At 46.3% G+C, this 26,754-nt stretch overlaps 1 protein-coding gene across 1 annotated transcript in view; it reads left to right on the top strand.

The window, feature by feature from the left end:
- The window catches only part of GLI2 (GLI family zinc finger 2), a 67,382-nt gene that overhangs the window by 10,933 nt on the left and 29,695 nt on the right, over positions 1-26,754 (top strand). The window contains 2 exon segments of the mRNA XM_009640845.2: positions 15,503-15,705; positions 18,401-18,592. Of these exon segments, the coding sequence (XP_009639140.2) occupies positions 15,503-15,705; positions 18,401-18,592 (395 nt within the window).

The following is a 26,754-nucleotide window of genomic DNA, read 5'->3' as shown; positions in this document are numbered from 1 at the left end:
TTTTGGGGGTCAGGGTACAGCATGAGAGTTAGTATATGGTAGGAACCAGGTCAGGGTGAATAACTCTATTATCTCTAGACCAGTGGGAAGGATTTTGCAGTTGGTTCCCAGGGGAGAAATCGTATAAAAGTTATTTCTAGCTTTTTCCCTTTTTTACTAGTCCTTCAGCCCAACTGTTTCTCTGTAAGAAGTAATGCCAGGAAGTGATGAAAAGTGAGGTATCTGAAAAGTTTTATCCAGTACATTTGAATGCTTAAATAGTTATTACCTGTTTGTGTATGACTTCCAGTAGAAGTCTCTAAACAGAGAAATTATTATAGTGAAATCAATGTCAGCAGACCCTAAACCACTTTATTCACTTGAAAAAAATATAAGACTTCCAAACTCCACATGAATTTCTAGCCATCTTTGGAAAAGAAATCATGCACACACATAACCAAACAAATTTTCAGGTTAGATCAGGAAAGTTCAAACCCTCCCTTGGGGCAGACAGGAATGAGATGACCAGAATGTAAGAGACTAAAATGGAATTGAGCCAGGTTAGATATTTTACAAGCCATGTCTTTTTAAGAGTCCCATGGGACCTTTAGCAAGGACAAATGCACTGAACTTTTGGGCTTTAGCAGATAAGAATGATGGCCACTCCGTATTCCTCACCAGAGCATCATCACGTGGTGTTGCCTAATGAGTCAGAGGGAAAGGCAATCTCCCACCACCACTTCCTCCGTGTCCTGGGATTTTCTTTGCTAGTCATCTCTTCAAGGCTCGGCTAGGTCTTGACCTCTCTTGGCATGTGAGATCTAAACCTGGTATGACTCCAGACTTCCCTCAACCGCGTCTGGTTTGAATCCTGTCAGTGCCGAGATGAGTGTTACCGCAAGAATAAGAAACTCTTCAAAGAGTTGTGTGTTTGTTTGTTTGTTTTTTTAAGAGCCAGCTTCTGCCAAATGTGAAGAAGGTAGGAGCGCTGTGAGCTGTAGCTTCTTTCCCTTCAGGTCCTGATGTGCTGATGGACCTCAGGATCCTATCAGCCTGGTTTCTCCATGCTTGGTGTCTGCAGAGCAGGGTTTGCATTTCTGGTGGATTATGTGACAGTTTCTGATAAGGACAGATGGTGAGCAGAGACTTGGGCTTGGTTTGCACACGGATGTTGCATTGCTTCAGGTATGTCACACTGGTGCAGCGTACTGGGTGAGTGACCTTTCCCAGGGGGTACTCAGTGAGTAAATGGCACAAACTGAGGGACAGAAAATTCCTCGAGGTGCCTTGCCCTGAAGAGCAGATCGTGCTTCCTCCCAAAATCTTGCACTAGTTGCAGTGGTTTCCTATCCCTTCATTTGGTTTTTGACTATGTTGCCAAACTGGCCTTCATCCAGTCTCTGGTTGGTGTGATTGATTTCATTGCTTTGCTGTGCGTAAACCCAACCCCACCAACTCTGTGTTCACTGGTGGTTTTTCTCCCAGGCAGGGCAGTTTTGTGGTTTAGACATTCACCAGCAAAATTGCTGTGATCTGTTAACTTCCAGCGCAGTAAAGATTTGTGTGTACGTGTGTTTGTGTATGTGCAGTCTCCCTTACTTACCAGTGCAAGGTCTCAGTCTAGTCTCCTCCTCTCGTTATCATCCTCACTGGGTGAAAGCTAGGCTGAAAGATAATCTCCTTGCCTATAGTGCATCGTGGTCTGAACTCCCCCTGGTTGCATTTGAGTTTCAAATGAAAGGGCTTCTGGAGTCTAGGAGCAAATCTTCAAGTAAAATGAAACTGCAGACGTTTAGAAGCTGTTCTTGAAGGCTGAAGGTAGAAGATAGAGATGGGTGTATCCAGGGAATATGGCATCATTGGGAATGTCACAAGAGCTTGACAAATATGCCAGGAAGAATCCATGGGTACAATAGCATGAGCTGTATTTGTTGTTAATTTTTGGCTCATCAAACTTTTGTCCTGCTTCCTTGAACAGCACAATGAGAGCTTTCAAGTGGGACTTGTGTAATTAAAAGTTTATCTCCTACCCAGAGGTCCTTACAGTTCTTCTTGCACTTGCTCTGTCCCCCAGATACTCTATGACTGAACTTAGAAAATGGTCTGTGCCACCCTGCACCTTTTTTTTGTTGGCTAGAAGCTCTTTTATAACAAGTGTGAATGGTTGTATTAATCCTTACGGCATTCATGAGTACCGAATGTGTACTGCAGTGCTGAGTAAGAGTAATTATTTTGCCATTACATTATGAACAGCTTTAAAACTTGCACTGTAATGTGACTCACATAAAGGGAATTGTTGATATTAGAAGTTCAGTTCTGGATAGTTGAATTTCCTTGGTTACTAATAACACTGTCGAGTATTTAAACCATAAAATATTTTAAAAATCCACTTTATTTTCACCCGTTATGTCCTTTGCTTATTTTAGCAAATGAAGCAGCAGATAAAGCTAAAAAAAAAACCCAAGACATGTAAAGTGCAGGACCTTAAGTCCTATTTTCAAAGTAAACTGCAAAAGATACTTGAAGGTGGAAAAAGATGACTTTCAAAAGCTGCTACCACATGGAAAACCTTGCTGCTGAGATTCCAGCAGAGCTTTGATTTTCCATGTTGGTTTCTTCATCAGTGCGTTGTCTAAACAGGTAAAATAATCCATTGCACCTGAGCAGTTCTGTTTTCTCATTCCCAGACCACAGCACAATGGCCCTGTGTTTGCCTTTTCCAAAGCTGGAGAGAAATGTTTAAATAAAGTTTTGTTCTGAATTATTAAAGACACTGCAAATGTTTTCATTAAAATTTGAGTATGTTTAATATCCCTTCTCCTGAATTTTAAATAGAACCAATACTTGGTGACTTAATTACCCAGCAATATCTCTTCTTTAGATTTTTACCTTATATTAATAAAATGAGTGTATTTACATAGTTCCAACCTAAGCACATCTCATTTTACTGACTAAGTAGTACATCATTTAAAGGGCACACAATGTTAACACCTTTTGGCTCGCCTGAGACTTTACATCACGCCACACACTGAATCCCATAGTGAACTTTATCCTAGGCCAAAAATAACTCATTTTCTCTATCCTTCCTGATAAAAAAAGTTTAAAAAAAAAAAAAAAAACCAAACCACAGCTTTCTGGTCATTTTAAACTGTCCCCAAAACATACCTACTTTCATTGAGGTTATATTCAGACTACCTAGAGTATCATCTCAGACGGACTTTGGTTGCTGTCGGGGGAAGCGGTGGCTGTAATGTGCGAGTTGAGCACCTGCAGTTGGCCATGGGAATGCAGCAGCCACCTCTTCCTTGGCTCTGCATGGTTGGAGGCCTTGGCAGGGTGAGTAGAAATGGGGCTGGAGGTCTCATACCTCTCTTCACATAGATGCCATAACAGGTGTATAAGCTGGTGTTTGATGAGGTGCGAGCAGGGTGGTTTTTGAGGTTTGTGGAGTGATGAGGAGCCTCCTACTTCTGCTCCTGGTCCAGCAGTATGAACTGTCACCAGAACCGTTAACATGAAGAGGGTGTCTGGTGGCCTTTGCCAGCACTGATGCTGTAAAAAACCAAACGCCAACCTGTTTTTCAGGCAGCACCCCTAACCCAGCTGTGATTCCCTGGAAAGCGGGGGGGTAAAGAGTGACTGTGCCTCTGCCATTGCTGCATTTATGAGAGAAACAGCTTCAGCAGCTTGGTGTCAACTTGGCACTTTTGGGAATTAGATTTGACATCTCAGGTTGGGTTGGTGTCATTTAAGGCTCAGCTGAGGACTGGAGATGCTGAATTTCCTATATTTACCCAGCTGAGTTTAGTGCCCTGCTTTTACCTGAGCGGAAGGAAGATTTGGGGCACCTAAAATTGGTGTGGGGCATCATGCAGGCACAAAGGCAGGCAAGAGCCGTGGCCAGGGGAAGCGAGCCCACGGCACAGCTGTGGGGATGGAGGTCACTGGAGGGCGGTGGGATGATGAGCTGTGCTGTGCTCAGCCATCCTCTCCTGCCAGGCTGGCGAGTGCCAGACCCACAGGACCCCAACACAACCATGGCAGATGTGCAAGGGTGGGCTCTTTGGCCTCAAAAGGCCATGTGCGTGTGTGCATCACTCTCCAGCTAAGACAACAATGACTCTTTGAAATGTTTTTCTGCATTTGCATTTACAAAAGCTGGATAAGTCTTTTTTTTAAAAAAATCTGATAAGTAGCAGGCAATTGAATTAACCACTGTTGACTGTATTGCTGTCTCTTAACAAACTCCATCTGTATGGTCTCCCTTTGTAGACACAATTTTATAACTTAATTTCCCTACCAAAACATCAGTGTTTACTTAGTAAGAAATCTGTTCTTTGTCAGCTTAAAACAGTGATTTCTTTATTACCACTCTGCACAAGGAATGACAGCGCAGAGTTGGCACTGGAGCAAGTCTGGTTGAGTCTACAGCGTTGTAATGGAAACAGGGTGAACTGAGGGTCAAGTATAATGGGATTTGTATACAGAAATGTGTCTGCATAAGGAATAGCTGCATGAGATAAGAGAATGAAAGATGAGGCCTGCAGGTCTCCCTTTGCATGGTGGCGGGAGGGAGGTGTCGCCATAGGTACAGGGCACTGCTGACATGGGAGACAGGGTTACATCTGCGCCAGCCTTGCAAAGATGCCTAAATCACGCATGCGTGCTCTGGCGCTAGCTGACGTCAGCGGGTGTTGGGTAGGTTGGGGCAGTGGTGGTGTGAGAACGTCTCATATGTAATTTTTATTGATTTCGGGAAGCATAGGGTCAATGAGGGGGTTAAAAGCTATTACAGTCTGTGGCCTCCCTAAAAATTTTCCACCGGTGTTGTCAAACATGATATAGTGAATTTAGCCCGAATAACAAGAGGCTTGCAGGGGGTTTTTTTGCTATTTTTCACAGCACCTGAAGGAGTTTTTTGTGATTCCCGAGGGTTTTGCAAACCACAGGATGAAAAGCACTAGTGTAAAATTTCAGCAGTAAACAGCTGGAGAACATCAGAACCCTATTCCTTCCTTGATAAATATGTTATACTTTCCCGTGTCAATGGAAAACTGGAAAAATAGGAGAGCAGCTGTAGAGAATGACACCAACAGATCTGGGAGTAAAAGGGTTTTGGAAGGAAGGCCTCTGGGGTGGTACATGGATGATGAGATATAAAACACCTCATCCACGAGCTGATTTTGGGGGGGAGCATCCTGGTTTCTTTGAAGTCTGTTGGAGTTGTACAGTTCAGCAAGCCGTGCTGGTGTTTTACCACAGGGCTGGGCTTTGGTTTATTGCGTTTAGTTTCTCCTGCTATAGAGGCTTTCTCAGTCTCAGACTGCAGGCTGGAGCTGGTAGAGGAATGCCAGTTGTTTATCACAGTCAATTGTAGAGATTCAGCTTTCTCTGAATTATTTGTGTTCATCTTTTCCCTCTGGAAAATTAACTCCCAGCTGGACATTGTCCATATTTTAAAACCAGTCGTGTTTCATTCTGGTTCGCTTTCTTTCTAATGATAAAAAAAGGAAAGAAAAAAAAACAAAACCTGATAGGTTAAAAAGCAGAAATTAAAATGGAAGAGCTAACTTATTGCTAATTCTCTTATTTTGTACAGAAAACTCCAGACATTTCCAACAGAAAAGCTCGTTTGGAATAAAAAGGCTTTTCTCCCTGCAGTCATATCAGTGAAAAACTTTTACCTAGTTCTGCCCTTCACCATATAATTGCTTGCTTTTCAGCATCCTCGTAGCAAAGGAAAGGATGGTTAGATCAGCCAGCCTGCTGGATCAGATCTCACATTACATCTTGAGCTCTTTGAGTGCCATTAGCATTTCCTTTTAGAAGTGAAGAAATATTGACAGTTTGGTAGGTTATCTCGCATTTTACTGCACGTTAGGGCACTTCAAAGTCTTTATGTAGTGATGGGAACTGTCATGAAGTAGATGTGAAAAGGGCCTTTGGTCCAACTAAACCTGTCAGCAAGAAGATTTAGGGCAGATGGTTATTATTAGAAATCAATGTATTTATTATATATTGTTCAGGAATATTTCCCTTTGGAGGTTCCTGTGAGTGCTGTTTCTGTTTAAAATGTGTCAAATGCCAGTAAAATTAATTCCTGCAGAAAACCCAGGGAGTCCTGACCAAAAGCATCCTATTTTTTACAAATATATATAAGCATCCTGTTTTTTATGTATATAAGATATATATATTCCTATTATAGGAATGCATGTCTTTTCGTTCTTTGTGCGGTGACACACCAGAGGCAGGTACACACGCCACACGCCAGCAGCGGGCCCGGGGAGTGTGTACGTGTGTGTGTGAGATGTGGTTCCATGTGGCTATCACAGTCACTTCTACATACAGAGCTCCTCTGACTGCTGTGTCTAGAAAGGCTTTGTAGAGGTCTGTGCTGTACCTGTTCCCGTTTCTTTTTATTCCTCTTTGTTAACCCTCATTTTCTGGTTGCTTCCAGTTGGTTACAACAGCTTGCTGCTGCTTAGAGCAAGCACATCTTTCTAAAGCCTGAACACCGATGGTTTCCCCCTCTACTTCAGAAAAGAGAAGTAGGACATTTCAGGCTTTTTATAATTAGTTGGGTGTAGGTTTTCCTTCCTTGGTGTCTTGCTTAATTATAGGATTTAAGGACCTTGGATTATGGGAAGAAGACATTCCCAAAAGAAAAGGAGCGTATTAGCAGCAACATTAAAGCGGGAAGTCGCTGTCCTGGAACAAAGATTCATTTTCCATTCACCCCGTGATTTACAGCACATTCCAACCAAGTGATTTGGCTATGGTCTTCTGGCATAACATTGTTTGCCCTTTCCCTGACATTTTGCATATAAAGAAAAGTTATGAGCTTCTTGGGCATTCAAGGTACCAGGAAATGCAGGACTCTACCTAATTTGTTAACATGAAATTATAGATGTCAGACATAGACTCTGTTAGTTAACGTTGGTTAGAGTAATGCTGCAGCCAGTTGATTGTATTACAGTCATGATGAAGAGGAATGGTCCTTTTTTGCTTTTCTGGGATATGATGGGTATAGAGCCAAGGTAGATTTAAAGTGTAATGAATGAATAAGTATTTTCTATGGTTTGCCTGACTCTTCGTGAGCTCCACTGCTGTGGTGTTGCTGCCACTGACTTGCCCTCTCCACAGCAGGTTAGTGCTGGCATAATACGAAAAGGGGCTTTTCAGAAGTACTATAGGAATAGCCTTTTAAATGTTAAACCCCTCTGTAGCACTTGAACATTATTTTCTTTTAAGGGAGAAAAGCCCCCGCCCAAATGTAGCATGGCAAGAAGACACGAGGCAGGGATCAAAAATTCAGATTTCCTCCCCACACACATACACTTCCCATTTGTTTCCCCAAGCCCAGTGTCTTCACAGCTACAAGCAAAGTATTCACCCGAAAGTGCTAATATCCTCAACATGTGTCCCAAGGGAAATCAATCAGATGTGGAGAAACGGCTGTGTCACATCCAACACATCTTTCCAACACCCATTTCCCACATAACCTCACCAGTGCAGAATCCTCTCAGATCTCCCTCAGCTTCCTACTCAGCTCTGCCATCAGGATCTGGCCCATGTCCACACCTTTCCCATCTCATTCCCCACTGCTTCCCACCTTGCTTGCTGCCCCCCCCTCCCCAGTGCTGCTGCCCAGCCCTCATCACCTCCCCACCCTGAACCCGCAGCATTTCAACACCACAACTCTCAAATTTTGTGACTACTGGTATCAAGTCCTCATGCCTGGTGGTTTCAGCCTGAAGTTCACATGCTTCCAGGTTTGTATTGCTCCCTCAGTCTGTCGCTGAACTACTTTCATTGGCTCTTGCACTTTTATCCATGCTTTCTTTCACGTCTTTTCTCTCACTCTCCTTCCCCTTCTCCTCCTCAGCTGCCTTCCTTGAAGTTCCCCTCCCTCCTTAAAATATGCTTCTTCTCTGAAGGCTTTCATCATTAATCTCTCAAGAAACTATCTTAGAGACTCATCTGCTGCTCTTTGATTTATTCATTGTGGGGTTTTTTTGGCGGGTATCTCACAAGAACTGAGCTGGTCATCCTTCTACCTCCGTCGGTAAAGGAAAGCTTGTGTGAAAAGGTGGGCTTTCAGAACTTAAATTAAAAGATCATGTAAGTAAGATAATTGGATAAAAAAGGATATTAGGATCTGAAACAGAATGTTTACTTGCTTTGATGTGCTTTGGGAACATATGTCTGCACAGTGGGCTGTGCGGCTGATTAAGTATAAAACAACCCAAGAAAAAATCACCACTATTAAGCTTAAATCAAAGATCTCTCCTCAAGACACTAATTTGATTTGGGTTTGAAGGTCCCATATCAACTCTAATTTCTACCTTTGATGTCTTGCTTCTTTGTGTGTTGTATAATGGAGGGCAACCTTACTTATTAGAAATTTGCATTTTTCTTCCATTTTAAAAGCAAATATGGATATTGTTGTTGTTATTGTGTTGCAGTTGTGCCTACAAGTGTCAGCCAAAACTAGACCTGCATTGTGGTAAATGTGGCATAAGTGCAATAAGAAACCATATGTAGTTAGGAGAGTTTCTAATTTGAGGGCCTGTTCCTGTACTTAGGCTCACAAATTCATTCCCTCCAAATGATGCTGCCAGCAACCTGTGAGCTTAAGAACACCGTTAACTTCTGATGGACCTTAGATGGGAAAAGAAGTTTTAAGCTCTAAACCAAAATACTTTTGATTTCATTGATAAAAAATAATAATACTCTTATATTAAGTGAAATTGAATTTTTGTTCCATTTGTTCTTGGTATTAGATATTTTAAACTTAGGATTGAAGTCAGGAATGTTTGAAAATGGAATGGTCTTTTGGAAGGAAAAACGACAGGTTTTGGGTTTTTTTGGTTTTTTTTTTTAATTTGGAAACAAAAAAATCCTTTTTCTTACCAGGAGCAAATACATTAGATTGACCTCATATGCTAGAAGTTGCATTAAGCCTTAAATATGTTTTTCTAAGGGATGGAAAAAAAAATTGTGCTAAGAAATGGCACCCACCTTAGATTACGATACTGTTTCCACGGTGCAGATGGAAAACAGAAGAATCGACGCATTGGAGGCTGTTCTAGTTACTCCTGCCATCAGCGACAGTTTCCTTGGACTTCAGTGATTAAAGATTAGATTTTAAGGTGTGATTTTTAAAGGTATTTAGACAACTACAATTGCCAATGGATGCATGGTGGGATTTTTCATAGTGTCTACATAAACTCTTCTCAAAGCAGTGCCCGAACCACAAATCCACAAATAAGGGATTTTATATTCAGAGATTTGTGTCTGTTAAGGCCCAAAGGAATTACAGCAGTTACCTGATCTGACATCTACCACACTGTCCGTAGGATTCCCCCCTTTAATTTCTACAGTGGAAGAAATTACTGTTTCCTACTACTAAAACTCCAAACCTTGCAGTACACCCAGAGCCCATCTTTTAGAAAAACATCTAGTTTTGCTGTAAAGTCTTGCAGCAGCACTGAATTTACCACTTCCCTCCATAAACCCATCTAATGGGAACTTGCTCTCGCTGTTAAAATATCTTTTTTATTTTTCATGCTTTCCATGCCTCAAAGCCATTTTTGAGGGGAAAGGAGAAAATGGGAACTGCTCAAAGCGTGCCTGTTAAATTTCTGCAGAGAAGCTTTAGCATTTTTTGTCCAGCTTCACAGCTTCTTATGAGTGCATTAATTGCTGAATTAGCAAAGGTAGCTCTGATTTTCTATAATATCCATCTTTGTGGGTATGGAAGAAGAAAGAAGGTATTCTTAACCCCATTTTAGAGCTGAGAAAATACAGCAAAAAGAAGTAAAATGAATTGTGCTGAGCATCCCAGCAGGGGAGGGCTGGGAGTTAGCAACGATGTCTCTTGGGTCCCCACGCTGATCTCTTCCTAGCAGAACACATAAGCTGGCATCTTCGAGTTGATAGCCCTATATTTGAGCATCAGGTCACTTTACTGGATAATTATCATTGTGTTGCAGTGCCGGGAGAGCTGGGAAGCGCAAGTGATTCCCCATCGCCTCATTACTTGGGCTGTCCCGCGCTCCCTGGCAGCGGCTGGTGGGGAGAGGTGGCTGCAAGGGAGCTCTCTGCTGCTCTTCCCAGCGCATCCTCTGCTCCCTGGGCCGAAAAAAACGGGAGGCGGGGGGAAATCTTTGTGAATGATCAAATGCCATGTGAATTCGATAGTTGTGGCCCAGGTTTGACCTCTGAAAGGTACCTTGTTTTGAGGGACCTTGTGGGGTTTAATTCTGAGGGTACCGCACAAGTGTCGCGACCTCTCGCCCTTCCTGTTGTAAGGGACTTTAAATCAGAAATAAACAGAGGTGAAGTTGAGGGGCTGGCGAGAGCTGTTTAGACTGAATCATTTAGCATGAATCCTGGGGCATTTTAGGTTTCCTGCTGGATACAGCTTTGGCATCCCATATGTAGCATATCTGCCATGAGCACGGTCCCTTTTTAGGGCATCCATACGGCTCTCCTCCATCTCGTACAGACTTTGGGTGGTGTTCTGGGTACACAGGACTTGCAAAAAACAGGCCAGGAAGTTTTATTTAAGACAAAAGAGGTGAGGATTTTTATATGGGGTTTAGAGGTAATTGTTGGCTTTAAAACCTTTTTTCTTACAGCACAACTCTACCAGGCTATGATACCCCGTCCCCATGAGCAGCTCGGTTCCTAGCTTCCAGCTCTGTATAGCAGCTAAGCAGTTTTTTTATTGTACAGCAAAACAATTGCCTGCAAGTGTCCATATTCCATTAAGCATATGGAAAAGTATTCAGCCCTTTGTTTTCTGCTGAATGAATATATTTGGCACGTAAGTATTAATTTAGACTAGTCATGGGACATTAGCGCTGCTTAATTGTCCCCATTTTTCTGGGTTTTATTTAACTGACGGAGATTATTTCAGAAATGTGCAAGTTCTTTAACTGTTGCATTCATTGCTGGCTGCCCCTTGCACACAGCAGCGGTGAGATGGTGCCGCATTTCCACCACACAAGATTTTGGAATTACTGGTGTGTGACCTCAGGGGGAGAGCAGGATGAGAAAAAGTCAGCCCCGGACCCCATTCATAGCAGCCAGCACTGGTTTTGCCAGTCCCTGAGTGGTTTCCCTTCCCAGGAGCCCAGCCCAGCTCCTCAGGGATGATGCTCCTCTGCCGTGGGACCACGAGGATCCTTTTCAGCACAGTGCCCAGCTGCGAAGCACCAAGCGCAGCAGGCACGCACCTCCTGTGAGCAGCAGCATTGGGGCAGGTGCCTGCCAGGCTCCCAGGCACACGCCAGGACATGCCGTCCATCTCACTGAGAACCACAGGCTGAAATTTTTTGCCTTCCTTTCCAAAGAAGAACTAACAGCTTCTTCCCCCGGCCTTTGGGGTGAGACTGTGGAGCTTCAGACAAGCTGGTGCTCCTTTCAGCAAAACCCAGGTGGCAGGAAAGTTAAAGCAGATCTCTTTTCCCCGGTGAAGGACTGTCAAGGAGTGACCAGCCCCTGGGGAACCACCAAAAAGTCTCCTAGTGTCCCACCAGCAGTGTGTGTCGCATTTTGGATGCTGATACCTCTCCTTGTGCTGGTTGCGCTTGTCCAGTGCTGCGTGTACCTGCTGCCCCACGGTCCCGCTCTGCAGGCAGCTGGAGCCAGGTAAATAGTACAAGGATTTCTGCTCTCCGAGGATGGTTATCCACTGCACCAGTAAAGACCTGCTCTGTAAAGCCTTCAGCAGTGTGCACATCCCCAGCATTACCATGAGGCCCTGCAGCCCTTAGGCAGGGGTCAGGCAATGTCTCCCCCACCTCGGTGTCTCCCTCTGTCAAAGAGTGGAGAAGGGAGAGCCTCTCCTGGGTGGGGGAGGAAATGAATTCAGGCTCGCGTACTTTGTCAGAGATGCAAATTGCTCTGCAAGTCCTGAGCATTAATTATAGAGCCTGAGCTTCTCACTGGAGCCGCGGGGAAAACAGGCCCCTGGCTCCCATTACATTTAATGGCGTTTGGACACCCAATTCCCTTAGCCTATTTGAAAATCACAATCCCAGTTTCCTCAGAAATATACGTGGTCAGGTGAAATCCCTCGTCCCACCGCAGACAGCGAGATTTTTACAGCATTGGCTTCAGCAGAGCCAGGAGCTCTCCCCCAGGTGCTGGGGTGTTTTCCTTGTGCCACCCACAGATCTAGGGGTGATGTATGAGCAGCAGAGGTCTGGGCAGGGAGCTCCACGGACACACTGAGATGCCCAGCTCTGGCACCGTGGCACCATTGCACAGGCTGGCTCACCACACCAAGCTGGAGATTGTCCCGCTGCAGGATCCGGGGCATGGGCATGGGGAGCCCCGCTTGCCTGGGAGGTGACCTGAGCATGGGGGCAGAACTGCATTCCCCCAGCAGTGCTTCATGTCTCACCCATTTAAGCCACTGCCTCTAAAAAGCAGCAGCTAGTTGTCCCTTCGCCAGTCCAGCAGCAGACCCGTGAGGCTATGGATGCCTCCTGCTGTGTATTTGCAGAGCACCGATGTGATGGCACAGTCTGGGGCTTGGGAATTAGATAAGAAATAATGCCAGTGGCACAACTGGAAAAAAAAGGAGGAAGATCAAAGTTTTGGAGAGTTAGGAGCAGAGGATCCCTCTGGCCAAGTGAGCTGTTCGTGGTAGTCAGCTCCGGGAAGCCACGTTATTTTGGGATGTGCTGCGCCATGGGATGGCACTTTGCTAGAATTGTAGGCATACAATGGTGAGAGGTGGTCCCTGCCTGGGAGGGCTTGCAGGAACCAGACCTGGCTGCGAGTACGGCTGTCCCCATCCGGAGATGGAGATACACAGCAAGGAGAGGCTTTAAGCAGAGCCGTGAGGAGAAGCCTGCTCTCCAACCCGGTCTTCACGCACACGGTCAGCCTCACGTTGAAACACTGCCCGGATCTCCAGCTGCATGCATTTTGGGTGAATTCTTGATCTTTTTCCCAGTGTTACCTTTTTGGCCAGGGTGGAGTTTTCCTGTTCTGAGGAACTCCAGCGTTTCTGCTCAATTTAGCACAGAGAAAATGAACGGCAAACCCTTCATATTGTTATATACATTTTAGATGTCGGCCTCACAGTTTGATCAGCGGAGGCTCCGAAGGCTCATAAACCTGGTAATACATAGTTTCAAGCCTGCATCAAAGAAGTTCACAACCCTTTTGGGAGAAGCTGTGAGTACTGATGAAAGAGGGAACTTATTGTGTATGTAAGAAAACTTCTTTCATGGCTTATGTATTAAGGCAGGCTCTGTGGCCCAGGGAAGATTGGGGCTGCTTTTAATTTACATCCCTCCTCACTTATATTAAGTCTTCGTCAGAAGAAAAGTTAGTCAGATGTTTTCTTAATGACATCATTTTTTTTAATCCTGTTTCATTTTTTCCAGATGAGGCGGTGGAGATTATTAGAAATGAATTGAAACTAAATCTGGAACAGAGACTTTGATTCACTTCTCCCTCCTCCCCAGTAGAAATAAATTGGTCGGCTCCGTGCTCGGCCTCCTTTATTAGCAGCCTCGACAGAAACCAGCCCCGTCGGCCTCGGCTGCAGCTTTCCTGAGCTTGCTGCCGCCATGGCTGACGTCATGGCGAGAGGCACCAGAGAGTGACTTGGAGAGGGACTTCAGTCACCCCGTAATTTTGGTAACAAAATGCCATAGTGATGCAGGTGGGGAGATTATGAGGTCTGAAATAGCCATTCCATCATTAGTTTGTCTTTCAGTGCCGTAAAGGAAAACAGGCTCGATGCTGGTGGGTGTTCTTCTACTGAAACCCTGGTCTCGGTCCGACGAGCATGTGTGCGTGTGTCGGTGGCAGTGCATCTCCGCAAGTCCCTTACATCTGATAGGTTTTCACTGCCTTGTATTTCACACCAGTGAGCCACAGAGTGTATTGCTACAGGAAAGTACTTTGAACTATAAATATTTTAAAAGGCATTTAATTTACTACCCATCAGCAGAAAGTGTTCAAAAAGCCACAAGGTTCACTAATTTATCAGAAAGACAGAGAAACATGCGGAAGATCAAACAAAGACAAACATGCTCGTAAACTGCTGAATAAGTCTGCAAAGCTTATATTACATTTCTGTGTGGTTTTGTTGATATGCAGGTATTACAAATAAATTAAAATGCACCTGAACTGTTGATAAGGCAGGGTGGGACCAAGATCCTGAGATGCAGGTGGCGTGCCTAAACTGCTCAGACCCTCGTGTTTGCGGTTGTGCATGGAGAGACAGTTCTTACGTGCACTTGCTAATGGCATATTTGGATATTCTTAGGGAAGGACCTTTGTAATACTGTCCCTTACCTCAGCCCTCATCCCAGATCCCTGACCTCTGAAATCCCAAATCCTCATGGTCTCCCACGCCTGGGGTGCAGCCCCATGGGGTGCACACCCATCTCCTTCAGCTTTGCCAAAGCACCCAGCCAGGGACGAATGTCGTCCTGGCCATGACCTGCATCTCCACACCAGCTCTGCTTCCAGCGGTCTGTGAGTACAGAGAGCTAATGCAAAGCAGATTTTACTATTTTGCTTAGCCAAATGACAGCTCTGCCTCTTTTGGTGTCTAGCTCAGATTTTCTGCTTATCAGGTCAGGGTGTGTAACTTTTTCTTCCCTCCTTGCAGCCTCTGCGGTTTGTCTAAGAGGCTGGGAGGGTACAGCAGGAGACGTGGCTGGGAGGTGTCCACCCACTTTGTCTTCCATCTTTGCTCATCCTGAGAAAACTGCTCAAGTGCTGAAACATGCTTGTGACTTTTTTTTTTTTTTTGTTACCTGCTGAATCCCTCAGCATTTACTGACTTCTTTCTCAGGTAACACTTGGCCTGAGGAAGATCTGAGGGATTTAACAGAGGTGGCCCCCAGAAAGCATGCAATAAAACCTCTCCTGAACTTTTGCCCTCTGAACCATACCACCGACCTGTCAAGGAGGTTTGTGCAATCCGTGATGGACGCAGGCGGGGAGGGCTGCTCTGCCGTCGCTGGCAGAGCCATGCATGCTGAGCTGAGCGAAACACATCGCCTCCAGATCCTATAAGTACTCCTTGCGCCTTTTGCATCCTTTCGTAGGCAGCCCTGTCCGGGGCTTTACACATGGCAGCACTAAACATCTGGACACCTGGGGCAGTCAGGAGCTTGCAAACCCTGGGTTTGCCTCGAATGTCTTCATGTAGCCAGCCTCCCCGTGCAAGGCGACAGGGTGAGATCTCTAGCACGGGGAGTGCTCCGCACAGCCTGCATGTGCAAGCGGTGCCCAAAGCAGCTCATGCCCCTTTTCAAGGCAGCCACATTGCATAAACACATGTTCAGTGCAACGCAGTCCCTGGGAAGCTTGTGCTGGCTGCAGGCCCTGCGTATGCCAAGAGGGGTGTTTTTTCCCCACCATGTCCTCAACCTCCTCCCTCACGGGCAAAGGCAGTGGAGTGGGAGGGAGAAGGGCAGCCGGCGGCCATGCCCGCTCCGGGGAGGCTGCGAGTGACAACGTGTCTCTGTTTCCTTCCCAGGCCTCCTCCCCTGAGCGGCAGCCCTGTCATCTCCGACATCTCCCTCATCCGCCTGTCTCCGCACACCGCCGGGCCCAGTGAGTCGCCCTTCAGCCCGCCGCACCCCTACGTGGCACCCCACATGGAGCACTACCTCCGCTCCGTCCACGGCAGCCCCACACTCTCCATCATCTCCGCTGCCAGGGGCCTCAGCCCCGCTGACGGTAAGATGCTGTGCTACTGGTACCGCAGCAATTTTGTAGCTTACCAGCACTGAAATTCTCTAAAACCCAGGGTTTTACAGCTGCAAAGGCTCTGCAGCTGCTCTCTGAAGTGGGAGAGCTGTCTCTTTTTCTGCACACCCCCCCCTCCTTTAACTACACATTTGTTTTGCATCATTGCACTGAGAAAGCAGAGCGTGAGAATAGCTATTACCACTGGATCATATTATAAATATTTTGCTTAAAGTACGTTCCTCTCTGCAGCGCTCTCAGCTCTCTTACAAGCTTCCCTGCTCTTATGTCTCTACTGGGAGCCCTGCTTCCCCCAAAAAGGGTCACAGTCTCTGTGGCTGCCTGGCCTGGCTGGGATTGACATTGCAGAGATGAGGCAATGCCGACCAGGTTATCCCCAGCTTTGTGTCTCTGGGCAGGATGGCTCCCAGGTGAAGGAGAGGGGCTGTACTTTCTTCCTCCTTATTCCTGAGCTGCCCCACAGCAGCTTTTGGGAGAAGGCGAGGGTGTGTGGGGAGCTGGTGCTGGCGTGGTGATGCTCTTTGAGCCCCAGCAGACCCTGTGTCGGAGAGCTGGGGACAAAAGCAGCCAAGCAGGGAAAGGGGAAAAAGCACAATTCTGCTTTCCCTTGGGGAGGTGCAAGTCATAGAATCATAGAATCGTTTAGATTGGAAAAGACCTTTAAGATCATCGAGTCCAACTGTTAACCTAACACTGCCATCCCACCACTAAACCATGTCCCTAAGCACCACATCTACCCATCTTTTAAATACCTCCAGGGATGGGGACTCAACTACTTCCCTGGGCAGCCTGTTCCAATGCTGGACAACCCTTTCGGTAAAGAAATTTTTCCTAATAATGGTGCAACTTGAGGCCATTTCCTCTTGTCCTATCACTTGTTATTGGGCAGAAGAGACCAACCCCCACCTGATTACAACGTCCTTTCAGGAAGTCGTAGAGGGCAATAAGGTCTCCCCTCAGCCTCCTCTTCTCCAGGTGAAACAACCCCAGTTCCCTCAGCTGCTCCTCATAAACCTTGTGCTCCAGACCCCTCACCAGCTTCATTGCCCTTCTCTGGACACACTCCAGTGCCTCAATGTCCTTCTTGTAGTGAGGGACCCAAAACTGAACCCAGTATTTGAGGTGCGGCCTCACCAGTGCCAAGTACAGGGGCACAATCACTTCCCTGATCCTGCCAGCCATGCTATTCCTGATACAAGCCAGGATGCCGTTGGCCTTCTTGGCCACCTGGGCACACTGCTGGCTCATATTCAGCTGGTTGTCAACCATCACCCCCAGGTCCTTTTCTGCCAGGCAGCTTTCCAGCCACTCTTACCCAGGCCTGTAGTGTTGCATGGGGTTGTTGTGACCCAAGGGCAGGACCCGGCACTGAGCCTTGTTGAACCTCGTACAGTCGGCCTTGGCCCATCGATCCAGCCTGTCCAAGTCCTTCTGCAGAGCCTTCCTACCCTCCAGCAGATCAACACTCCCGCCCAGCATGGTGTTGTCTGCAAACTTACTGAGGGTGCACTTGATTCCCTTGTCCAGGTCCTTGATAAAGATATTAAGCAGAACTGGCTCCAATACTGGGCCCTGGGGAACACTGCTTGTGACCAGCCGCCAACTGGATTTAGCTCTGTTCACCAAAACTCTTTGGGCTCAGCTGTCCAGCCAGTTTTTTACCCAGTGAAGAGTACTTACTTCATCAGAAGTGCTTCCTTACATGATTACAAGCAGCTGGTTCAGTGCGCAGGAAGTAGCCAAGGTTTGGGGACCTGGTCTCTGCACACTCTGCAAACCCAAGCATCTCTTGGCTCCCGAGCTGCTGCGGGGGCAAGCGCCCCTTCTTCACCATGAAGCAAAGTGTACCAGAGAGCGACAAGGCCCCTGGCTTGTGTTCGGTGGCGTAAAACCACCTTCTATGGCTAAAAAAAAAAGGGAGATGTATGCGTCTTCTTCCCTCCCCTCAAATGTCACCTGAACTCCCAGCTGCCTGCCGCAGAGAGGTCTGATGGCTGACATGTGTGTGCTCTGCCCCATCCTCCCCTTCCAAAGCCAGTTTCGTTATTTGCTATGAAAAAATACGCATGGTGTTTTGGGTTGCTTTTCTTTTCCTTTTATTCTTTTTTTTTAAGGCGGTGGTAAATAAGTTAATGGGACGAGTGGGTGGAGAGGCAGGTTTGAAAAATTACAGCTGGGAGAAAGTGAGCATAATTGGCTTTGGCAGCCAAAATGGCTTTATGCTGCCAGACACTAAACCTAGCTCTATGCATTAGACCTTGGCTTTAATTTCCTTGCGCTGCTATCGGGAACTGGGCTGCATTTGTCTTTCCTTCCTAATAGGCAGGGATGTTAATGCTGACAGGGTTACTGCTGCTGGCGGGCTGGGCCCTCTCCCTCCTCCCCGGGGTGCCGGCTGCGTCCGAACGGGAGGATTATTAGAAGGGGGAACGAGAGATTGTTTATAAATTTGCGGAAATGGAGGAATGCAGAGGCCCCAGCTTAGTTTCTTTTGTCCGCAGAAGCACGCCCAAGCACACGTCACAAGAGCCTTACTTGGAGCCGTGCAGCCAGGGCTGGCGGGGGGCGCGGGGGGGAGACGGGGCCGCCAACGTCAGCGCCGAGGTCTAATGTTGCGGTGGGAACCTTCTCCCCATGTTTTCTTCCTCTCCCGTGGCTCCAGCAGTGGCTCACGAACACCTGAAGGAGCGAGGTCTCTTCGGGCTGCCCCCACCGCCACCGGGAGCCAACCCCACTGACTACTACCACCAAATGACGCTGATGGCCGGCCACCCGAACCCCTATGGGGACCTCCTGATGCAGAGCGGGGGAGCAGCCAGCACAGCCCATCTTCATGATTACCTCAGCCCCGTCGACGGTGAGTAGTGGTCTGGGTCCTCCCCAGCATAGCTTAAATTTTGGGACAGATGGATGGGTCTGTCCTCCAGGTGGAGGTTGCTGTACATGGTCCCTCTGCACTGCCAAAACCCACCGGTGCCGCACTATAACTTTTGGCTTAAAAGGTCGCCTTGTCCCATATATATGTATAAAATATACATCATTTGAAATACATACGTTGTGGCCTCTTTGGGAGGATGGTGTGGCTGCTGCACGGGTAGGAGACAGCCTGGTCTAGTGGGCAGGGAGTTGCTGCCATCCTACTCTCCTGGCCATGGGTGACCCTACCACCCCTGGGGACGAGCTCCTTTTCCAGCTCCCCATCCCACCCTGTCTGCCCCCACGTTTAAGCTGGTTGGTGTCTGGGGCAAAGGCAGGCTGTTTCCATGCGTAGCCATGCTCAGCACGATGGGCTTCTCATCTTGGTTGGGACCTCTCAGGTCCCCAAGGAGAAAAAATATGTTATTGGGGAACCACGGTGTAGAGGATATGTTAGTATTTCATGGGAGAAAAAAATTGCAGGAATGTGGTATTTATGCTAGTATCAGGCTTTATAAGCCCAGAAGGTTCTGGCTCCTGGCTAAATGAAGAAGAAATAAAACCATGTTAGGCACTGTGGTGCTGAGTCACCCCCGGTGGCCTGACCGCTGCCCTCATGAGATGGGTAAAATCTGTACAGAAATGTATCCAAGGTCCAAGTGATTTTTAGAGCTGTTAGGAATGTCTTTCCTTTCACTTCATGCCACATCTTGTAAAAACTGGGGTTGCACAGATATTGCAGAGGGCAGTTTGGGGATTATTTCTGCTGCAAGAAAGAGAAGTCTTGGCTCGACTTTCAGATACCGGCTTCTGTTTCCTGGGCTGCCTTCAGATTTGCCTGTGGACCATTATAATTTTTGGAGTGGAGATCTGCGTCGTTTCATTACCGCTTCAAAGTTTCTGTTGTTGAGCTTTTAAGATGAAAGACTTTGCGGTCTTGCTGCTTCATAAAGTGACTGGTTTAGAATGATAAAAGCTGCTCTGGCTTCTCAGTGAGAGGGGCTTATAGATATTTCTAACGAAAAAACAATTTCTCATCTGCAGCTCCTGCAGAAGTATTACCTGAATAGTCATTTTCTGCTGCCAATTCCTAGATTGATCGGGAACCTGGACCCTAGTCTGAAAAGGAGAGCACATGCTCCTTACTACCATCCTGCCTCTAACACTCAAATATATATTCCAAGCTTCTCTGCTACAAAGCAGCTGGTCAGTAAGACTGTTCTGTCTTCCCTCCAAAGGGTTAATGTCTGTGGTTATAGCAGATGGGTGTAAACCCGCCCTGCCAAGTTCTCCTTGGGCTCATGAACAAGACTCCTTCCTCCTTGCCTCCTTATTAGTCCATCTCTGACCAGTGGTGCCGGATAAACAGCCAGTAAGGGAAGCAAACACAACTGTTTTCATGCTAGCACAGGCTGACTCTCGGCACACCAAGACACCCACCCTCTGGTTTGCTGAAGTTCAGTCTTTATCTGAAGTCATCTGAGATACTCCCCTTGGCAGAACACTCTCTTCCTGCTTGCCTTCTCCTGAAAATGGCTCTAGAGTAAATCACGTATCAAAGGTCCCAGTTTCGTGCAGCCAAGCTCATAACCATTACTCACTGGAAAGCCAGGGCTCGCCAAGCAGTTATTTTGATCTTTCGGTAAAGCCTTTGTTCGTGAGTAACTGGAAAGCCTTTTCTGGGCCTTCGCATGGTCTGAGTGAGATGAAAACTTTCAAACGTCATGAGGATATGACATGAGACACCGGAAGGCTACTGTTTAAAAATGTGAAAAGGAAGCAGCAGCCAGTCTCTGGCCTACATGTTCGGGTTTATCCATCAGCTGGAGAGAAGAGAGACCTGTGCATTATCAAGGCAGAGACTAAAATGGATGGCTCTGAGGAACACTGGCTGAGGAACCAGAGTCTCCCTCTCTTTTTAGAAAGTTATTTCAAAAATTTAAATCAGCAGGGACTAAATAAATAGTTGAACAGATAATTTACTAAACCATCCTCTTATGGTGCTTTTCTGAGACAAGAATATCAGTAGCATGCATGAAACCCCAATGAGTCACCGCCTTACAGCATCTTCCATTCAGAGAGCCCTTTGCTTACCAGAGAGCCCCAGAACATAAGAACTGTACAAGAATTAGTTTGCTGAAAAGGCAGGTAGCTCCTGTCAAGCCACATGCAGCACCATCACACAGCTGTGATAACACTGGCACCTGCAAAAGAAAAAGCAGCATATAAGCATGTATTAAAACTGGCCTATTCAGTGTCACATCTCCTCCAAACATCTGCAGGTGCATGGGAGCCCTAGACACTGGGCATGGTGGTTCTTCCACAGACGCATACCTGGGCTCTTCTGGGTGCTGTAATTGCATTTGTTGGAGAATTTCTCAATGCCTCCGTGTTTATCGGTGATTTTTCATCCCATCAGGTGTCTAGGGTCTAGGGCATCGGTGTCGGCTGGAGCTTGTTGGTACCGACCATGTGTCAGGTCTGCTGAGTGTTTCAGCGGTGACTGAGGTAGGGTGCCCCAGAGCTGCATCTCTTTAGCAGGGTTTTCACTGCGCAGCTAGAAGCAGTTAAACCACTAAAGTAGACGACATTTAAGTTCTATGCACCAGACTGCTGGCGTCTTCAGGCCAGTGCTGGTGGAAACTAAATAACCCTCCAGTTAGCTGTCCTGTTTCATTCTGTCATTCAAACAGGGACTCTAAATCCAAGAGTGGAGTTTGAATCCAGGCTTAAATCCATTTTCTGGAAAGCCTACACTTTCAAATCAAAAGTTAACTGCTCTCCAATGTCACAACATTGCTAGTGGGACGCTTTTGAGCCTAATTTACAGGATCTATTCACCAGATCAAAACAATCTTTTGCATTTCTATTCTAGAAGTGGGTGCCACATGGGCGGATTATTCCAGGTGACAGAGTGGTTGAACAAGAACATTCCTGGGGCAGCAAAGACTGGTGGGGAGCACAGAAGAAGCTGGAGATGACTACAACTTTCTGAGCATGCTGAGTGCATCTGACTTTTTCTTTTCCTAAGCATAAGGGCTCCTGTGATTACCCTCCGCCCTTCACGAAGTACCAGTTGTTCTCAAGAGGAGAGTATCCAGACTGACTCGATGCTTGTAGTGTTATAGCCCTGTACATCAGAAGTTCTCAAAGTACTGTACAAAGCAAAGCTGTTTCATCACTGGAGACCCCAAAGAGAAAGGAGATCAAGTGAGCAGAGAGCCATGGTGACTCTGGGAACAAGACCCCGATCTTCAGAATAAGGACTCTCATGGCCAGGGTGGGAAGCAGAGATCATCTTTAAATCCATCAGTTCTGTTTGCACAGTGTCGAAAGTTTGAGTGGGTTGTCCGTACTGAGTCAGGGAATGGGAGAAAAAGGTCTCGAGTTCGACTTAGGTCCAAGTGACGCTGCACAGGGGCAGTCACTCGGGTCAGGAGGGCTGCATAGACGTGTTTGTGCACCATTACCGTTACCAACAGCAGGGATGACCCTGCAGCACTCCCATGACATTTCATCCAGTTGTGGAACTAGAGCGGGGGATCCCTGCCCTGTTTTTTGCTGCCTGGTGCATGGCAGCCACGAATGTCTTGACTATGACCAGCAGTTTAGCTGGGAAAAGGCTTTGTTCAGCCCAGGAGAACCAACTGGCTGGTGGCTGGCGCAGTTGCCTGCCACGTGGGCAAATCATCAAGCAGGACTTTATTCCCCCAAGTCAAACAGTGATTCAGCTTCACTGGCCTCTTTCAGCCAGCGTTGTTGGAGCCTGTCTACTTCAAGCAAATGATTTAGGAGCCATTGGGGTAAGGAGCAGGGCTGGCAGCGCAGCCCAGTGTGGTGTGTGTCTGCGAGAGGTGAGCTCAGGACTCCCCTCCAGCAGGTTTAGGCAAAGGGACAGCTCCGTTAGGATGGATGGAGAGAGCCCAGCCTCACGGTGTCCTCAGAAAGAAGTGCCTCGCCTGGGGCTTGAGGGACCAGCAGCTCTGCATTTGCAGGCTGGATATGCTGGATCACAGATGACTTCCCAAACAAGCCAGCTGTTGGCTACTCCAGGCAGACGGCGCGCCCTGTAGTCGCTTCCTTAAAAACTCTAAAAGATCTTTTTTTTTTTGTTGTTTTCTTTGTCCCAGCACAGAATGGAAACTTGCTGAAAACTCAGAAAAGGTTCAGAGAATGGGAAACTATTTCCCACCCATTTCTAGCCAGCAGTGCTATTTTCCTCCCCAGAAAAATATGTGCAGAAGAGAGAAAAAGTCCCAGAGCATCCCATAAGCGCGCTGTCTGGAATCCTGCTGCACTCTGGTTTCTAAAGAATTCAATTTACATATGCAAGTTGGGTCCTCTAAACAGTTACCTTGTGGATTGGGAGTAGAAGAATGCAGCCTTGTCTTTCAGCAAGGATTTGAGGGAAGCATTAGTATTCCTTGAACTGCAAAGTTGATCGGGCCCAGGGAGGGAAGAAAGAAGGGTCCCAGGACAGTGTCTGGTGCCAGAATAAATGTCCAGCATCTGCTGCAGTCCAAGTGAGACGTGTGCTGCTGCTGCAGAAGGGGAGAAAGGGATAGGGTTATGAGAAGAGTGTTCGTAGTTTATTGCTGCTGCTTATTGATTAAGGGATCATCCTGTGTTTTTATGCTGCTCTTGGATTTAATCTAACAACAGGAGGAGGGGGATGTTTCATGTACGTTTTGGGTGGAGTTTTCTTGGTGAGCAGCCAGGAAGAGGGACCATTTTGATAATGCTGTGTTTATCCCGGGGCTTGGCCAGGGGATGGAGGGTAAGCGGTGGCTTACCGTGGCCGTGTTTCAGTGAGGAGAGGGGGTGAGACATCTGCAGCCCACTTGCCTTATGGGCTCGGCCACTTGGAAGCAGGTTCCCCTGATGTCCCTCTGCAGAAATGTGCTTGTCTGTCAAGAGATGCCTGAGGTTTCCTTGCCCTGAAGGAGCTCCCACTAAGTGCCTGGTGTTTCCTCTCAGGAGGGCTTTGCTGCCACAGTTTCTAATGCAATGCAGAGAGGTCTGAGCAGCCACGTGAGCTGGGCCACAAGCTGACACGTGTGTAAAAATGAGAGGCTAACCATTGGGTCATTGCTGGCCTGTGGTGAATAAATCTAAATCAGGGAAGAAAATCGCAGTTTTTGAGCAACCCATGGATGTGATAATTTGTAGACCCCGTAGGAAATTGCCAAGGAAACTTTTACCTTTTTACCAAGAAATTTGTGCTTTCCTTCCAGCTCTAGGCTGGCTGGAGGACTGGGCTGGGACATTTGGCAGACAAGTGCCACTTAAAAATTCAGCCTTGAATTCTTGCTAGTTTAGAAATGGGATATTTAAACCCCTCTGGGAGAGAAATGGCTTTCAGTTGTGAGCTGTGGCATTTACATTTACCCTGCAAAGATAGTGCTGCTGTAAAGTCGAGTTTTTTCTACTGAAAAGTTATTCCAGGCAGTTTTAAAATGTTTGGTTTTTTTTTTTTTTTTTAAATAAGTGGGTTATTTTTATTCTCTAGTTTGTAGAGCTGAGACTGTGACAGCCCGTATATCTGAGTCTGTGTATGAAATGGTATGGAAGGGACGGTGTGCTCCAGTTAAAACACAATAAAATGTATCTGGAATTGCCTTTCTGTGAGAAGAGGCAGCAGGGGGCAAAAGCCTATGGTTAATTTTTTATTGACCTTCATGGACTGCCATCCACTATCGCCAATGCCCAGAGCTTCCATTCACCACCTCACATCTCCGTTTTAATCTCCTCCTAACTCTGAGAGTGTAGGGAGACGGGGACAGTCTTTTGGCTTAAAATTTCCCATGTCTTACTTCAGCCCAAAGGATATTTTTGTTGTTGCTTGAAATCTGAAAGAGTTTGGAATTTTAAGGAGGTATCTTTATCTTTTGCAAAACCAAAAAGTAAATCAAGTTTCTTCCATTCAGAGCTGATTATTTTAATATACACTGGATAAATAAAACCCAGGCTGCTAGTATGTCCAAAAAATGAGCACATGGACATAGCATATTTTCCAAGTGGGAAGGAATTAGTTTGAAAGTAAAGTTGAGATAGCTCAAACAGGGTTGTCTCTAGGTCAGCTTTTAAATTAATATTTATTCCATGTTCCAAAGTCCATGGCAGTCAATGAACAGCATCTGCTGGTTTTTATAGGTGTTTATTCAAGATGAGAGGTAGAAGTAGCAGAGCAAATTGATAGGGGAAGAGCCACCACCAAAGAACCCCCATCCTGGGCTTACTGTAAATGTATTTGGCTGGAAATATTATTGAACACCAGAGGAGGTAACGATACAGAGTACCTCATGGACCTACCTGGTTTCTTGTTTTGCTTGTGGGCTTTGGCCCATCACTCCTTTCCAGATCTGGGTGAGAAAGAGTTTTCCCATCTCTCAGAAGTATTCAAGGGAAAGAAACTGAAGGTGAAAAAGGTCTCCATCTGAGGTAGAGGGCCACAGAGAAATTAATTTTTAAAATTGAAACTCTGGCAGATGAGTGGAATTAATTTTAAAATAATTTCCTATTTTTATTTCAATTTGTGACCTTTTCAAATTCATTTTAACCTATGAAGACTTTATGTTTCTCAACAAAGCATCTTTTAGAAGAACAACAACATAAAAATACCAGATTTTTTTTTTTTGTCAAGAGCGTTGAAGGGGGTACCCTGACAGTTTGGAAACTCTTCCCCTAACATATTTTCCAAACATCAAAAAAATCTTAAAACTAACCCTGTTCATTTTGATAAGTCAGCATTTTTGAAGGGGAGATGAGAGGAGGAGTGCTAGTGATAAATCCTCCCGAGGCTCTCCGTCTCTGTGTCTGAAAAATGTATCCCTCCTTCATTTACTTCTCTGGGCACAGTCACTGCTGAAGAAGTTGTATGTGGTTTTTCCTTTGAAACATCGCTGGACCTCAGGCAACAGAGGATTTTGCTTACGTATTCAAGTGGCTGTCAGCCAGCCCGTACTGAACACCTCGCCTATGTGTACAGCTACTCTAATGCTTATCTTTGCTGCTGCCTGGTATCATTTAACATTTGTGCTCAGTGTCCTCAGATCAGGGGATTAGGTCAGGCCAATTTTATTATTAAGAATGATCCTGGTGCTGCTAATCTGCTTTTGAATAATAATTTTGAAAAGATTCCCTCTTCCAAAATGTACTAGCGAGCACTTCTTCATGTGGTTAAACTCTTTTTCCCTTCCCGAGCACCTTGAGCGGGCTGTCTTTGAGAAGAGAGGAATTGTTCATCCATAGCATGATTTTGGGTCACAGCTTTCCCTGGAAGCCCACAAGACCTAAGAGGCTTTTATGTAGAGCATCAGCCCAACCTATTGGATCTGCTATCAAACATTTCAGATAGCCCACGGTACTCGCAAGATCTAAATCAGAGCAGACAGTAACACAATGCATATTACTGGTTTTGGGCTGGAGAAGTCCCAGGCCAGCTTGCAAATCTGACAGCTTCCAGCAGAGTTTTACACGGGGAAAAAATGACGTACCTGTGTGCAATGGGGAGGAGTGCCCACATTGGATGCACCGCAAAAGCCCAGGTTTCTGTTGGACATCAAGACTTCTTCCCTCTGCAAATTAATGGTGACCAATGGCTGAACCAGCACTGTGGACATAAATCATGGGAAGGAACAGCGAGAAATGAGTACAAGGCTTTTCTTTCTATTTAGTAATTTATCAAGGGAAGTGGCACATTAATAAACAGATCTCCCTTGAGGTGTGGGAGTAACAGAGATAAATATGGCTGTCAAATCTGGCCTGCTTCCTTCTGTAAGAGAAGGAGGAGACTGTGGGAATGCAAATGCAGAAAACAATATCTATATCTGGAGAGACGCATATTATTTGTAGGACAGAAACACCGACAACTCAGCTGAGATGGAGCCCCATCGCACTAGGTGCAGTACATACAGAATAAACCACAGACCCTATCTGAAGGAGCTCATCTAAATAAATGACACTGGGGAGTAGGGACACAGAAAGAAGCAGCAACTTGCTCAAGGAGATATGTCTGGGGAGGACTGTGAACAGCACCCAGGTCTTCCCAGGTCATGGTCCATGTATTGAATCAAGACGCCTTATAGAGGGAAGGGAAGGGAA

The sequence above is a fragment of the Egretta garzetta genome, unplaced genomic scaffold (assembly GCF_000687185.1).
Source record: "Egretta garzetta isolate BGI_Z169 unplaced genomic scaffold, ASM68718v1 scaffold326, whole genome shotgun sequence".
Taxonomy (NCBI): Eukaryota; Metazoa; Chordata; class Aves; order Pelecaniformes; family Ardeidae; genus Egretta; species Egretta garzetta.
This window is presented reverse-complemented; position numbering and strand designations above follow the sequence as displayed.